Source organism: Lissotriton vulgaris, chromosome 9 (genome assembly GCF_964263255.1).
Source record: "Lissotriton vulgaris chromosome 9, aLisVul1.2, whole genome shotgun sequence".
In the NCBI taxonomy this organism is placed as follows: domain Eukaryota; kingdom Metazoa; phylum Chordata; class Amphibia; order Caudata; family Salamandridae; genus Lissotriton; species Lissotriton vulgaris.
In genome coordinates this window covers 71,958,729-71,976,006 of record NC_141697.1, presented here as the reverse complement: position 1 = coordinate 71,976,006, position 17,278 = coordinate 71,958,729, and the positions used below count along the sequence as shown (strand labels likewise).

The window sequence follows — 17,278 nt, the reverse complement described above, 5'->3', positions numbered from 1 at the left end:
GACAACACCCAACTCTATCTCAAAATACAATCCCCCAAGGACATCATGCTTCTGAACACCACGATCAGAAACACCCAATCCTGGCTTGCAGAGAATCACCTCAAACTCTATGCCCTGAAGACTGAGTTCCTCCTGATCTTACCTCCCGCAAAAATCTCTACGGCTCAAACATGGCTTAAGCACTTAACGGCTCTAAATGTACAACCTACCGTCGTCGACTCAGCAAAATCCTTAGGCATAACACTTGACGCCAATCTCAACATGCAGCAGCACATCAGCAAGGCAACCAGAGGAGCGAACTTCCAAATCAATCCCTTGAGAAAACTTAAACCCTTCCTTCCAGCCAAAGACTTCCAAACTGCAGTACAATCTATAGTCATCTCGCACATAGAATACGGAAGCACCGCCCTCTGCGGGCTTCCCCTAACTACAACGGCACCCCTAAGAGCGTCCCTTAACGCTGCAGCGAGACTCATCACTGGCTCAAAAAAACACTCGCATATTTCCCCTGACTTTAAATCCCTGAACTGGCTACCTTTTGAAGCCAGAATACATCTGAAAATCGCCTGCATGACTCACAAGGCTGTACACATGAACTCACCCGCCTACCTCACTCAAAAGCTGACAATCTCGGGTGGCTCTAGAACTACTAGAAGCACAAACAATCTTCTGCTGAAGCCTCGAAGATTCAGGAAGGAAAAAACCTATAAACGCTCCTTTTCAGGAATGGCACCCAGGATCTGGAACTCACTCCCTCCTAAAACCAGGCTCATCTCCTCCAACAAACTGTTTAAGAAAGAAGTAAAAGCGATCCTCATGGCTAAATACACATGATCTATTATTCTGTATTTCTCATGAATCCGCTCCGTAATACCTGACCCCTTGGTCTACTTGTACTACTTGTATTATGACTTATTTGATTGTATATGTTCCCTCTTTGTATTTTGATATATTGTTGACGCACCTGTCTGACTTTGCACACTGTACCTACACCACCTCAACCATCCCTACTTTTGTACTACTGATGCACCTGTGTGACTATACATCCTGCACGCACCTACCTCAACTATGCCCACCTTTATGTTATCTACAAAAACACTTTAAGCACGCTTAAACAAGTATATGCTTATTTTTGTACTTTTATATTATTGGCGCAACTGTGACTATGCACCTTGTACTGACACTACCTCACCTATGATCTACCTCCTGTTTTTTGACCCACCTATGTAACTATGCACCTTGTACCTAACTACCTCAACTATTACATTCTATTACTCCATCACCCCGTGCCCTTGTAAAGCGCTCTGATATCTGCAAAGATCTTGTTCGCGCTATATAAAACTTTCAAATAAATAAATAAATAAAGGTGGAAAGCTATTGCCATTTAACATAGAATAGTTCTGTAGAAAATTACACAAAGAAAGAGCAGGCACTTCATGAAAACAGGGCACATCCCTCACTGAATGCAGACAGCCCCATTTGGTGAGACCTTATTTCTGGAATCTGATTGTTTAAAAACAATGAGCATCTTCAAAACAGAATCATTCATAATCCAAGGCTAAACCTGTTGGCACATTTGGGAAACAGACTGTGGACATGGAGCAGCAAAACAGACTACTACTTCACTTTAAAGGCCCACTCAATGAAGTAAAGGCTTTTTATGCCAAGCATTTCTTTCCACTCCTTCCAGGGGAGGGGAAGAGACAAAAGAGAGAAGGAGAGTGGGAAAGAGAGAAGGACAGTGGGAAAGAAAGGGAGAGTGGGTTAGAAAGAGAGATAAGGGGAGAACGGAAGGGTGGGAGAATCTTGCTTTCTTTTAACTAATGGACCTGCTGCTTCCCTAAGAGGCATTAGTTTCAGTTTGTACATTACCTTCGGAGGGTAATGTAGAACCTTACATACCTTCGGAGTGTAATGGCCCCACCCGCCAGCCCCCTTCAGTTTCAAATAATGAACCCAAGCTTCCTAATAACGAATAGTTTCTTACCTGTCGGTGTAGTTTTCCAGCTTGAAGACCTTTCTGGATTCACTATGCTGTGCATTATTCTGCGGTCTAGTGGTTGGGTCTGGAATCGTAATCCTTTCTTTCTTTTTTTTTTTCGTAGCCCAGATGGGCGTCGATGTCCCACCTTTTGGTGTCCTTCCGTGACGTCAGCATGCTTTCTGCGGAAGCTCCCTTCCTTGGGCGTCATCTTCGGATTCTTTTTTTTCCTCGTTTTGTGTTTTTGTGAATCCTTGGCAATGTTCAAGTAAGTTATTTAATCCGCTTTGTTGTTTAAGGTATCTGGTTCAGTATTGACCTTGTCTTTTACCACCTGATTCTCCAGCTCATCTTTCTGCGGGGGTGGGTGGGTTCACTAGTGAATCCAGAAAGATTTTCAAGCTGCAAAACTACACTGACAGGTAAGAAACTATTCGTTTTGCAGCGTGAATCTTTCTGGATTCACTATGCTGTGCATAGACTTTGTAGCGGTTTGTTACTTTTGTGGCGGCTGGGTGGTGTCGTGCTTGCAGTCAAAGTCGTGGTTGGCAAGAACAGCAACTACAGTTGGTTGGCAAAGTACACTGCGCATGCGCGAAGATCAGCGCATGCGCATGAGGGCTTTTATCAGCATTTAATCCCTCCCCTCCATCCAGAGAACGCTTCGCGTTCCTTTCCGGTTCCAGGGTCAAGTGTTCCTGCGTCCGGGTCACGGTGGTGGCGTTCCAGCGGGTCCCGTCGGTTCGTTGCTGTCGTCGATCCGACTTCACAGTGAAGACTCATTTCTTTATATATTTCAGGTACTCTGCATCTATTGACGTTTATTGTAGAGTTGCCTGCTCATTCTGGCAGGTGTATCGGTTTTGGTTCGTTATCAGAATACCCCTCGAGGTTATTATTGTATTGGTGAAAATTTTGATATGCTAATCCCGGGTACTCCAAGGGATCCGCATTTCTCTTGATTTGAGATCTTGCTCCCCCTTGGACCGTTTTGTCCAGTAAATAGTATTCTTTAGTTTTGGAGTTGAAAGGACGCTTATCCTTTCATTATTTAGGACTAGAGGAGGATTGATTCTAGTCCTAGTTTCTTATTGTTCTACCCTCATCCATACACAGATAGGCCTCCAGAGATAAGAAGACTACAGTGTTCAGTTATAAGTGGTTAGAGAGGTAAAATATATTTGTGTTATTGCAGGGCGCACTTAGCAGCTTCATTCCTGCCAAAAGAACAGTTCTCCTCTCATTTCCATACCAACCCCCACATAACAAAAAAGGTACATGCACTTATCACTCTTTCTATTCTATCCTACATGCCAATAGGGACTACATTAATGTCTGTTCTTTGTCATTGTATCCAGGAGACGGTTGACAGAGGTGCATTGGTTCCCCAGGATTGACAGCCACTCCAACTGTGTACGAAGAACCTGTGTTCCCCTTTCTTACCTTGTTTTGTTTCCCTGTTTTCCCCTTGCGGGCATCACCATTTGTTTCCAGTTACTCTATTCTGGCATATGGTGAACCAGTCAGGGGAAGTTGTGGACTGAGCATCACTTCCGTGGTACTACCGAGGCAGCAGCAGCTTCCAGCCTTACAGGTGGAAGATGAGCGTTGGCTGTTGAATATATGTTGGAGCACTTTTTGTCCTACTTGTGCTTCATTGTTCATTTGTATATCCACACAGTAGTGCTTAGTGAACGTGTGCACTGAAGCCCATGTTGCCGCCAGGCAAATATCTTGCATGGGTGTGTTCGCCAGGAAGGCTATCGTAGCTCCCTTTTTCCTAGTTGAGTAGGCACGCGCCCCCTCCGCAAGCTCTTGGTCTGCTTGTTCGGGGCAGAATTGAATAGTTTGTGCGATCCATCATGCGATGGTCCCCTTTGTTACTGGTCTACCCAGGAAACTGCTTGCGAAGGACACAAAGAACAGTTTTGTCTTCCTGTGTTCCTTTGTTCCTTCTATGTAGTGCATTACTGCCCTTCTAGCGTCCAGAGTGTGGAGTGCCCTCTCTGCGCTTGTGGATGGTTTTTGAAAGAAACTTGGTATTAGAACTGTTTGGTTGATGTGAAACCTCGACACCCTTTGGCATGAAGTGTGGGTCCGTTCTCATCACCACCCTATCATTGTGAATTTGGATGTAGGGTTTTTGTAGCGTATGCGCCTGTTGTTCGCTCACCCTTCGCAGGGAGGTGATAGCCACCAAGAAGGCTGTTTTCATTGTTAGCATTTGCAGGGAAGCCTTATGAATCGGTTCAAAAGGCGCCTTCATGAGCTCTATCAGGACTAGATTAAGGTTCCATGCTGGTGGCGGCATCCTCTTAGGGGGCGTGATCCTTTTTGCCCCTTCCATGAATCTCTTTACTATCAGTGACGTAAAGAAACTCTTGCCAGTCTCTCCTCTTGTGTAGGCCACAATTGCTGCCAGGTGGATGTATGTCGTTACAACGCATACTTTTACTCCGCATACCATTACAACGCGGTATTTACAACGCATACCGCTACAACGCATATCGCTTTGGGGTGCTGGATAGTGGTAAGTATAATTTACTATTCTAACTCCAGTCCCCGTGGACCCTAGGGAAGATGTTGGATAGTAAATTAAACTTACCTCTTATCCTAGAGCGCCCCCCAGCGCAATGCGTTGTAACGGTATGCGTTGTAATGCCTGCGTTGTAGTGGTAGTGCGGAGTAAAAAATGCGTTGTAACAGGTGCATACCCTGCCAGGTGTACTCTCAGCGAGGATGAGCTTAGCTTTGCCTTCAGCAGGTGCGTGAGGTACCTAAGCACTGTTGACTCCCTTGTCATCTTTCTGTGTAGCTTCTTCTTGCTGCACCATTGTGTGAGCCTTGTCCATTTCACCAAATAGCACCTTCGTGTGCTAGGCCTCCTTGCCTCTCGCAGTAACCGCAGGGTGCTCTCCGGTAACCTCAGGTGCACGAACTCTATGTCTTCAGGAGCCATGCTGCTAGGCTGAGGCTCTCTGGTTCTGGATGTAGTACCTATCCGCTTTGCATAAACAGTAGGTCTTTTCTTCTCCAGAACTTGTGGGGTGCACCTTGTGCCATTTCCATTATATGTGAGTACCATGTCTGCCTGGCCCATTGTGGCGCCACCAGGATCAGTCATGTTGCTGGTCCTGCACTTGTTGAGTACTCTGTGTATCAGGGGTATCGGGGGAAAAGCGTAAGCAAATGTCCTCGACCAGCTTATCCATAAGGCATTCCCCAGGGAGCCTTACCCTGGTTGCCTGGAGGCGAAGCTTTGGCATTTTGCATTCTGGTGTGTTGCAAATAGGTCTACAGTCGGTGTTCCGCACCTTCTGAATAGCCTTAGCGTTTCCTGTGCATTGAGCTCCCACTCGTGGGACGCCGATGTCTGTCTGCTGAGCCAGTCTGCCTCCACATTGTCTTTCCCTGGTAGATGTATGGCTAGCAGGTCTATCTTTAGTGGGATGGCCCATCTTCATATCTCCTGCGCTAGGTTCGATAGCGGCGGAGATTGCGTTCCTCCCTGCTTGTTGATGTAGAACATCGTCGTCGTGTTGTCCGTCTGGATCAACACTCTCTTGCTGTACAATTTTGTCTGGAAGGCTTTCAGGGCGAGGAAAACGGTCTTCAGCTCTAGGTAGTTGATGTGTTTGACCGCATCCGCTGGAGTCCTCAGACCCCTCACACTGCTCTCATGTGCGCTCCCCCTCCTTTCTGGCATGCGTCTGTGGTGATGGTCACCGTTGGGGTCGGTGGTGTTAAGAGGCTTTCCCTTTGTTACGTTCTCCATGTTCCACCACGACATCTCCTCCTGCACTGTGTGCGTTACAACCACTAGATCTTCCCAACTCCCTGTAGCTTGTGACCATTGTTCTTGCAGCCATTCTTGGAATGGTCTCATGTGGAGGTGTACATTTGGTACTAGATGTATGCATGAGGCCATCATGCCCATGACCTTGCTCGCTGTCCTCACTGTCAGAGCTCGCCCCTTCTGGTAGAGGTGCGTCTCCTTCAGTAGCGCCTGTGTCCTCTTGTCTCTGGGGAACACCTTGCTCTGTATGGTGTTGATTTGAGCCCCTAGGAAGACTTTCACTTGCTCTGGTTCCATAGAGGATTTTCCCCCAGTGAATGGAGAAACCCAGGTCCATCAAAGTCTTTGTCACGCGCTGGGCATGTTCCTTGCATGTCCTTTGTGAATTTGCCTTTATCAGCCAGTCGTCCAGGTAAGGGTATACATGTATCCCTTGCCTTCTCAGGTGCGCTGCCACAGCTGCGAGGCACTTGGTGAAGACCCTTGGTGCGGATTTTAGTCCGAACGCTAGGGCTGTGAACTGGTAGTGATGTTTGTTGATGGTAAATCTGAACAGATGTTTGTGGCGCCTGTTCATCGGGATGTGCAGGTAGGTGTCTTTGAGGTCTAGGGTGGCCATGAAATCTCTGTCCCCTATCTGGGCAATGACCTCCTGTAGAGAAGTCATTTTGAACTTGTGTCTTTATGTATTTGTTCAGGAACCGGAGGTCCAGGATGGGTCTTAGGGTTTTGTCCACTTTTGGTACCAGGAAGTAGGTGGAGTACACTACCTTGGTCCTTTCTTGGTATGGAACTGGTTCGATGGCTTCCTTTTGGAGCAGTTCCTTTGCCTCCCTTTGAAGCAGTTCCAGTTCTTTTCCTGCCTGCGCTCTTTTTTTGGTCTTTTGTTTGGCGGTGTCCTTTCCAGTTCTATACAGTATCCGAACTGTATGATGTTCAGTATCCACTTGTCTGATGTTATCTTCTTCCACTCTCTGAAGAAGTGACTTAGCCTGCCCCCTACTGGTGTTACATGTTCCATGGTATTTGGTCCGTGTAATCCTGTGTTGGTCCTCTTGTGCTCCACCCTTGGACGTGCGGGTGGGCACATACTGTGTGATGGCGTCACTTAGAGGTGGCTTGATGGCCTCCTCTTTTGTTCTGGCCACGTCTGTTTCCTCTCCCGCGAAAGTTGTGGCCCCTTTGCTGGTAGTGCCAGGTTTGTTTTTGGTTTCCCTGCTGTGCCTGGTTATCTCCCTGGTTGAACTGCTGGAAGGTCTGGTGCGACGTTCCTGACTGGTTTCCCCCCCCTTCCGTTCGGTCTCCGTGAAGGGGTACCCCTCCTCATTCCTCTGAATTGCAAGGCTCCCGTGGACCTTGTAGTGTCGTTTTCCTTTTTGAGCTGGGTGAGTTTGTCATCCACCGGCGCTCCAAACAGTGTCTCCCCATTGAATGGTGTGCTAAGAATGTTGTGCTGAACCTCTTGTTTGAAACCTGAGATCCCGAGCCAGGCTTGCCTTCTTTCAGTTATTCCCAACATCATCAGCCTGCTGGATGTGTCTGCTCCGTCCAAGTCTGTTTTGAGGCAGGCGTTCGCCACATTCTTCCCCTCCTCCACGAGGTGTGAAACTATGTTGGTACTCTGTTGGGAGGTGCTTCGTAAGCTGCCCAATTTGGTCCAGGATTTGGTACTGGTGCCTATTCAGTAGGGCGTTTGAGATCGGCATGCTGCATTCCTCTCTATCTTGCTCCCAGTCAGGTCCATTCTCCTGCTTTCCTTGTCTGGTGGTGGCCCTGATGTGGTTGGCACATTTGCCCTCTTCCTTGCGGTCGCCGTGATAATGGAGTCCGCCAGGACTGCCCCTCTGGTGCACGGGGGATCTTTTGTGGAGTGTTTGTATTTCTTCTCAGTCCTCGGCGTAACGGACCTGCATGTCGCGGGTTCCTTGAACGCCTCCTTCCCCTGAGCCATGACACTTTCAAGCATTGGAAGATACTGGCTCCTGGTCTGCGTGGGGAGTAGTCTCTCCAATAGGAAGTTAGACTTGTGTTTCTCTTCGTCAAGTTTGACTCCAAGCGCCGTTGCTGCGTTCTTGATCACCATATTGTACACCCCAATGTCGTCTGGCGGTAAAGTCTTCGAAGGGTACGTGTCTTCGCCCTCTTCTGGACTTTCGGTGTCAAAGTCCTGCCATTCCAGGTCCTGCGTTCCCGAGGATGCCGACCCGAGGATCGTCCTCTGGTCGTCGTCACCCTCCTCATCATAGTAGAAGTCTACATCCTCTTGAAGTTCTAGAGTTTCGGGGCTTTTCTGCGGCTCTTCGGCCTCGAAATCCTCCTCCTCCTCTTCTACTTCGATGATAACAGTTGGTGCTTTTGACAGAATCGTGAACTGTTTGAGTCGTTCGCCGAACTCCTTTCTTTGTAGGATGCTATCCATTTCGGCCTCGAGCCGTCTTTTCTTCCTTTCCAGTTCGGTGGCCTGTTCGGCGTCGGACTGTTCTGCTGTTCTCTTAGCCGTGTATTTCGGCACCGACGTTGAAACTGGCCTTGTTTCCTTTGTCAGCGTTGAGGCGGCCTTTGGGGCCTTCTCTTTCGAAGTCGAACGTTCCTTTTCGGGGACGTGCTTCGATGACCTTGGCTTTTCGCCGGTCTTCGCCGCCTGGGAGTCCTTCTCGAAGGATCCGCTGGGCTCTCTGTCCTTGGATGCAGCTGCGGCCGACGAAGTTTTCAGCGCCAGTGCTCCCTTCGAGGACTTTGACTCAGTTTTTCGAGAATCTAATTCAGACCTTCCCTGGTCTGTCGGGCCTTTTGGGGTCGACAACTCTCCTACCTCTTTAGAAGTTTTCTTATCGGTCTCTACGACAGTGTAGCAGTTGGCTTCTCCGGCGAAGTTGTCTTCTTCGTCGGTCGAGAGTCCCAGGTCTCGAAGGGACGGTGGTTGGCCCTTCCCCTGCATGGTGTAGTTGTCCCTTCTCTGTCTCTCCCTGACGCAGAGTCTCTTCGGTGTGAAGGCAGAGCAAGCGTTGCAGTCCTTGCTCTTGTGGTCGACCGGTAAGCAGAGGTTGCAAACAAGGTGCTGGTCCTTCTGCGCATACTTGTGGTGGCAGTTACGGCAGAATTTGAAAGGGGTGTTGTCCATTTCTCACGCTCAGGGGGACCCCTTTGTGCACATTCTCTGTTGGACGTCGAAGTTCTCCTTTTTTGTCGTCCCAGCTTCTATATGTTCTTCCTCGTCGTCTTCTCAGTCTTTTCCTGTAAAATTCGACTCTTCTGTGTCTTTTTCCGTCCAAAACTCTGGAGCCTCTCGGGAACGATCCAGACCCAACGGCGGAAAAAAGAATCTGAAGATGGCGCCCAAGGGTGGGAGCTTCCGCAGGAAGCGTGCCGACGTCACGGAAGGACACCAAAAGGTACGTCGACGCCCACCTGGGCTAGGGAAAAAACAAAAAAAACAAAGAAAAGACTACGATTCTGGACCCAACTACTAGACCGCGGAGTAATGCACAGCATAGTGAATCCAGAAAGATTCACGCTGCAAAACTCACCCACTCATACAATCAATGTCTTACAATTTTCATTTATTTTATTTTTGTTCGTATTCATAGAGGAAACCCTGCCATGAGGATAGGATAAACTTTAAAGTAACAAGGTACACAGCAGTCGAGTAAAGAGTAATAAACATGATTGATGAACACATGGAGTCAGTCACCAGGGTAAAAATGGCATGGGTGAACACTAACGAGGGTATGAGATGCAGATGTCTTTCACACATGCCTGATTGCTCCCTTCCTCTGATCTACAGCTCTGCTCTATGAACATGTGCCCACTCACAAGATCATTTTAGAAAACCTCTCTGGACGAGCTTTAACCTGCTCTTACCTTTAAGGACTTAAAACTTTAAAAAGTGGCAACTACTGGAAATCTGCCCAGTAGAAACAGACCACCAACTGAAGCCTGCAGTTCTGCATGTCTTTGGTTATTTCTTAGACCTTCACAGACAAGTAGTCACTGCATTAAACGGTATTTGTTCCTCTTCTTTTCATCAAGTGCGTTGCCCTGGGGTTCTACTATCCTGAATTCAGAAGTTTGTAATGCTAAAATAGAGTGGATGCATGAACCTTTGCCCTTCTACTTTCAACTAACGTCTTACTGTTACTAGGTTACATTTTTCATTAAAGAACATTTTAGGGGTTACACCTGCAAACCAAACAGGCACACTGTAACATTGCCTCAAGAACCTTTTTTTTAAATATAAAGGTCTCTTACAAAACTTTAAACAAAACCCAATCTAGATTGGATTACTGCTAAACCAAAAAGTAACTGGTTTTCAGCCAAAATTAACCCTATGGACCATCAGATTTCAATATGTACTACTCAAACTATTTAGTACAGTCACAGTCTTTCACACAACTACACAACACAAAAACTAAAATACATTGAAAAGGCTATGCAACATTTTCCAAGGGAATTTAAACAATCTGTTGGAAAGGTAGATTGAAATGTTTTTAAGGATACGAGGCACAGCAAAAGGTTGGGCAAAAGCATGAAAAGCTGATCCCCATGTAATCTGCCAGGGGGCGATGTATGTGTAAACGAAGCGCAGTTTGTAAAAGAGCTCCCAAAGCTGCAAGATAAAAAGAAAATCACTGTAGAACAATGCAAGAATGATATTATAAGAACGCTTAAAAAAGGAGTGCATAGCGCCTTGGTGAGAAAGCCTGAAATGTATCCTAATTTTCAGATAAACTGTGGTATTAGAATTTCAGTAAGGTCACAGACTATACATATATATCCCTATCCAAAACAAGTGAATAAGACAACAGGCAGAAATAGCTGTGTTAACAAAACAGATGTCAATTCTCCAACCTATCCTTCAATTGGTAGGCTATAGAAAAGAAGTTGATATTTTGGAGAATTTAGAGTGATTGGTTAAGAGCAGGAATTTGCTAAGTTGGTTAAAAAAAAGCATACACACTATTGAGCACACTCTGACTGGCTACCTGGGAAGGACAGAACTCTCAGAATTGAGTGCACTGACAAGAAACATCATTGCCATTGGTTCATTGTAGGAATCTGGCCCTCCATATAGCATACCAAAATGAGGTGCACTGTGAAGACTCGAGGTATCCCATATTAGTATACAGGGGCTTGCTACAACAATCTCAAGATGTCCTTTTTGAGGTAGTGTGGTCGAACAGCCTTAGGCTTATCAGAGGGGAGTGTTAGGTATTAGTTGTAAACACAAAGTCGATAAAATGAGACACACTCAATAATGAAATACAACACCAACTTAGAAAAATAACTAATTTTTATATTAATTTACACACCAAGCTCTATGAGATTAGGTAATTACTTTTCGAGTTAGAAAATACAGCTGTCAGATTCAAGAAATGAGCCTCAAACGCAGTAATATTCTCCTATGGGAGAAACATACACTGCATAGGTGTACTTGAAATCGAGTTAAAGGGTAATTCGTCTGGATATAAGATAAATACCAGCAGTTTTGGTTTACCTGCCCCGGTGTGTCTGGGTGCAGAAGTGGTGGTCGCAAAGGTAGCCTCAATCGCTACAGCTGGTTTCTACGGAAAAACCTGTATGCAAAAAAATGCTGCAATTGGGGACTTGGAGAAAGTCAATCAAACCCAAAGGGGAGGGTTTCTGAGGGAAGGGTGCATCGTCGGTAGGCTTGAACTCAGACTGTGGGGCTCAGGTGCAGAGGTGTTTTGTCCGGCGGGTTCCTTGCGTTGGAGGCTCTCACTTTTGGGGTTGACCAGGAGATAGAGACATATGGACAGCAGGGCCACTCTATATGCTGGCTTCGGTAATGCGGATATCCCTCGTCGTTAGGTTGGTCTTCTTGTCCAGGCCAGACACTGAACAAACTTTAGCTGCTGCAAGGGGTCCGGTACCCCAGGGATTGGTGCAGGGCGGCTCCTGGGTATCATGGGACCCCCAAACGTGGTGGGGAGACGGATCTGACCCCGTGGAACATGGTAACCTCCTCCTGGACGGCTGCTGCATTGGTGGACCTGGTGGTCAGCAGATCGGTAAACCAGACGTCTCTGTCGGTGCCTGCAGGCAAGTGGCTTCTCCACTTCAAGGGAGATGCTGACTGGTTGCTGCAGTGCTGGTAGTCCTCCGAGGCATTTGGAGGATGCACAGCAGCATGACGGCTCGGGTCTTTACAACTGTTGAGATAAGAGAAGGCAGGCAGGGTTTGACGCCAAGTCCACAGCTAGTCCACGGTTCTGGAGTTTGGCTCTTATTTGTCCTTCTTTTCCAGGTGCACCCGAGTTCCTGGTGTCAGAGGGTCACCTAAACACTCAATTTAGAGACGTTAAGGGCAGCAGAGTGTTTGAAGCCACTGGTCTTAATATGCTAAGTCACTAACCATCCTGTAGGAGGAGGTGTGAACACCTTCCTTTGGAGCGGGCACCGTTTCTGGCCTCAGAGAGCGCAAGCTCTCATCTGCAGGGGGTCAGAAACTTGTCTGCGGTGGCATGCTGGATCATATCAGTCAACTAGCACACTAGACACAGTTTTCAGGGGGCACCTCAAGGGGCCCTCTGAGTGCATGTCATAATACATCTTGAACTGGTAACAGTACAGATTTATTAAGCCACAGTGTTTGACGCCAACCAACATAGTTTTCAGAGGAGCCATCAAGTTGCTGGGGAACTTGTGCTGACCAATGCCCAGTACATGCCTTAAGATGGCTTCCCTACACACTTGCAATATCTAGAACTAGAGCTAGACATCACATGGGCATATCTGCTTAGGCAGATATGTCCTCATATATACTAAAATAAACCCTGCCTTAGGGTTCTAAAGCCTGCTGAAGGAGTGACATACATATAGCACATGCTGTGTACTTTGGAATGACATAGGATGAGTGGGCATGTCAGATTTTCAGAATGGTTTGCATCATTTCATGCAGCCTGCAATGCCATTCTTCATGTAATTTGAGTGTGGATCCCTTAGAATGGCGTAAGACATGCTGCAGCCCGTAGGGGTCCTCTTTAGTATCCATGCCCTAGGTGCCAGGGGTGCTAAAGTCCTTGCCAAATGGACTTTAACTGTTTTAGGGGAAAGACCACTGGCGCGGAGGTCTAGCTCGCAGGCCTCAGTGCGCTGTTAGACTTTAAAACCAGCATCTAGCAGTCATATATTGGGGTAAAAAGTGGGGAAGACAATTGCAATAAAATTTCAGTTACCTACACTCATTGAATATAAGCGATATTCCATAAAGAACCTTGTGCCTGCAGGATTTGAGAGGAATTAGATCCTGGATACATTCAAAATGTTAGTTTAATGAAAGCACCTCTCCTCACTTCAAATGGATATATAATGGTATGAGCCACCTCGTAATGAAAGCAATACACATTTTCCAACTCGCCCTGCTCTGCGAAATCATTCAAATATAGAATCTCTAAAAGCTTCTTTACACTGTCTCACCTCCATTACAACTACAAACGATTTCCATGTTGACCAAGTTATACATGACATATGTATAGATCATCACCATGTCCAGTTACCTTGCTGAAGAGTATCGACATAAAGAAAAGGTCCAACAGCAGGGTCTCTGAATAAACTTTGTAATCAAATGTGAAGAACAGCACTGTGAAAATGACTGTGGCATACTGACACGTGGGGCTACTAAAGGATGATCGTAAAAGCTTTAAACCAGCAATGGTTATCATCAGAGCACCAAGCCTGCAAAAGAGAGAGCGAGAGAGAAGGAAGAATTATAGCCCAATATAGTAAACAACCTCATTGATTTAGAAAAAAATAAAAATACATCCATTAGCACAAGCTGAAAATGTTCTGTTACCAATTACATCAACCATCATATAAGTAATTCATTTCACAACTCACAAAGCAAGAAAAGTCTAGCATGTAATTATTTTCAATGAGAGATTGACCTAAACTGCCCCTACAAGAACCATGCCCCAGAAAAGCATAGCTTTGAGCAGCTGGTCCTCGGGGAGACCTCTGGAACAGCAGCTTGATTGGCAAACGTCTTCCAATGACTCCTGGGAATAAAGGAGGGTTTATCAAATCATCTCTTTTGCACTTGCTCCTAAAACAGGGTGTACTTTGCAACTTTTGGTTCTTTGCCAAGCTACTAGTTTTAGACAAGACACTGATAAAGCGATACCTGGAAGGCATGTTTTTTCTAATTCAACATATAATTGCTTTAAAGCGGACTGTAAGTCTGTTTGTCATGGTTTGCACAGAGTAAGATTTCATTTAGCAAGCAACACAGGCTGCATTAAAGCTCAAAGCATTTTGCAATTGCTGTTGGTTGCCAACACTATTGATCATAGGGCCTACTGCTGCACCTGGAAGGCTAGACTGGTGCTATATCCAAGGCTGTGGTCCAGCAAATGTTTGTGCTTTCAACTCTTTAATTTATGCGTCTGGCTGCAGGGCAGTTTAATCTGGAAACATAGACAGCAGGGATATCAGTATGGTACGGTAACACATTTTTTGATGGATATCAGACAGCGTAAACAGAATTCCGCCAGGTTGGAGATGAAGACTGTAGGAAGATGGCTCTTTATATAGTGGATCAAAAAGAGGTACACGGTGCAAAGAGTCCAGGCAAACCCCAAAGGAATTACAGAGGCACTAATGACACCCCAAATACTCTCTTTTGCGCTAGTATGAGCGAGCAGTTAGGCATATCAGAGGGTAGTGCTAAGCATTTTTTGCAAACACATAGTGAGAGACACTCAATAAATAAATCCAACACCAGTTTATAAAAATAACACTACTTTCATATAAGAACAAGTTACTTACCTTCGGTAACGATATATCTGTAAGAAACATTAGTTAGTGTTAGATTCCTTACCTTAGAATATCCCCAGGCGTCAGTCTGGATCCGGAAACTTTTGCGTAGCAGTACCCCTGCGCGTCGGTAGGCGTCGTCTGCAGGCGTCCCCTGCGGCTCCGCGTCCGTCGTCGCAGTCGTGCGCCGTGATGACGTCGCTGGAGTATATAGACGCCGCCTCCGCGCGCTGACGTCAGTTCTTTGCACACAGCTTTTCCGCGCCAGGAGACGCAGAGCCATGAGAGAACCAACACTGGTGCCATGTAAAACTAGGGCCCTGAAAGGGATGACCTTAAACCTAGGTATCAGTTCGCAGAACGGGGAGGATGGGTGGGTTCGGTAAGGAATCTAACACTAACTAATGTTTCTTACAGATATATCGTTACCGAAGGTAAGTAACTTGTTCATCTGAAAGAAACACGTTAGTGTTAGATTCCTTACCTTAGAATACATACCCCAGCAATACCAACCCCGGTGGTGGGTCTGCGAACCAATACAAAACTACACCAGAAAGTCCTGGAGGACAGAACGGCCAAAGAAGCCATCCCTCCGGACTTGACTGTCCAGGCAGTAGTGCCTCGCAAATGTGTGCAGCGAGGCCCACGTAGCCGCTTGGCAAATGTCCTGCAAGGGGACTCCCCGGCCCAGGGCAGTAGTAGCCGCCGTGGCCCGAGTGGAATGGGCCCTCAGCCCAACAGGAGGCTCCTTCCGAGCCAAAGAGTAGCACGCTTTGATGCAGAGGACGACCCATCGAGAGATGGTTCGTTTACAAACCGCCCGTCCCTTCTTCGCACCCACGTAGCCAACAAACAGTTGGTCATCCACCCGGAACTGGCGTGTGCGATCCATATAGAATGAAAGCGCACGTTTTGGGTCCAGACGATGGAGCCGCTCTTCATCCTTTGAAGGATGCGGAGGCGGGAAGAAGGAAGGGAGGGTGATGGACTGCCCGATGTGAAAGGCCGAAACAACCTTGGGCAGGAAAGAAGGTCTAGTCCTCAGAACCACCTTGTCAGGATGAATGGACAGGAAAGGAGGTTGGACAGAAATAGCCTGGAGCTCACTCACCTTCCTGGCAGAGGTGATGGCAACCAGGAAAGCCGTCTTTAAAGTCAGGAGACGGAGAGGACAAGAATGAAGGGGCTCAAAGGGAGCACACATCAGGAAAGTTAGAACCAAGTTCAAATCCCACTGAGGCATCACAAACGGAACAGGTGGAAACATGTGAGTGATGCCTTTCAAGAATCGAGTTACAATCGGGGATTTGAACAAAGAAGGCTGATCAGGAAGCCTCAAGAAGGCTGAAAGGGCAGAAAGGTAGCCCTTGATAGTGCCCAGAGCAGAGCCCTGCTGGGCAAGAGAAAGAAGAAACAGAAGAACCTCCGAAAGAGGGGCAGAAAGAGGATCCACAGCCTTTGCTGTGCACCATGCCACAAATCTGTTCCACCGACAGGCGTATACCGACTTAGTGGAGGGACGCCTGGCTGCCAGAATAACATCACAGACTTCAGGAGGCAAGGCAAATGGCCTCAACTGCCGCCGCTCAATCTCCAAGCATGGAGGTGGAGACTGGACAGGTTCGGGTGGAGGACCGCCCCCTGCTGCTGCGACAGAAGGTCCTCCTGAAGGGGCAGGCGGATCGGGGGACCGACTGACATGCTGAGTAGCTCGGGATACCAGTACCTTCGAGCCCAGTCCGGAGCCACAAGGATAACTTGGGCCCGGTCGCGCCTGATCTTCTTCAGCACTCTGGGCAGAAGTGGTATAGGCGGAAAGGCGTATAACAGACCGCAACTCCACTCGCGCCGAAAGGCGTCGCCGTGCGAGTGCCGTCTTGGAAACTCCAACGCGCAGAACTGATGACATTGCGCGTTCTCTTCTGTGGCGAATAGATCTAACCAAGGCTCTCCCCATTGCAGAAAGATGCCTTGCGCCACGTCCGAGTTCAGACGCCATTCGTGATCCATCGAGCACCGACGGCTGAGTTCGTCCACCCTGGCGTTCAGAGAACCTGCCAGGTGTTGAACCGTCAGTCACGCCCTGACGTTCCAGCCATTGCCAGAGGCGCAGAGCCTCCTGGCAAAGGGTCCACGACCCCACTCCGCCCTGTTTGTTGCAGTACCACATGGCGGTGGTGTTGTCTGTGAACACCTGCACTACACTCCCGTTGACAAAGGGGAGGAATGCCTTCAGTGCCAGACGAATCGCCCGCAGCTCCAACAGATTGATATGGAGCCGGGACTCCGCCGGAGACCAGATGCCTCTGATCTCTGCCTCTCCCAAGTGGCCACCCCAGCCCTGGAGGGACGCGTCCGTCACGACAACGTGCTCCGGTTGGGGAAGGGAGAGGGACTTGCCCCTGACCCAATCGCGGTCCGTAAGCCACCACTGCAGTTGTCTCGCAGTGCCCTCCGAGATCAAGACGTGGTCGGACAAGTTGCCCTGATGCTGGGCCCACTGAAACTTCAGGTCCCACTGCAGAGCCCGCATCCGCCACCGGGCGTGATGCACCAGAAGGATGCAGGAAGCCATCAGTCCCAGCAGCCGCAGCGTCAACCTGACCGAAACCCGGGATAGCGGCTGAAAGATGGGAATCAAAGCCTGTATATCCCGGACCCGCCGTTCCGGAGGATAAACCCGAAACTGCGCCGAGTCCAGAACCGCTCCGATGAAGAGGAGCTTTTGA

General features: G+C 47.8%; 1 protein-coding gene across 3 annotated transcripts in view; it reads right to left on the bottom strand.

Annotated features, from left to right (window-relative positions):
- The window catches only part of PCNX1 (pecanex 1), a 580,339-nt gene that overhangs the window by 195,919 nt on the left and 367,142 nt on the right, over positions 1 to 17,278 (bottom strand). For all 3 annotated transcript variants that reach the window (XM_086937052.1, XM_086937051.1, XM_086937053.1), the window contains exons 22-23: positions 13,295 to 13,472; positions 10,275 to 10,383 (exon numbers count right to left, since the gene is read on the bottom strand). In XM_086937052.1, the coding sequence (XP_086793178.1) occupies positions 10,275 to 10,383; positions 13,295 to 13,472 (287 nt within the window). The remainder of the gene's footprint in view (positions 1 to 10,274; positions 10,384 to 13,294; positions 13,473 to 17,278) is intronic.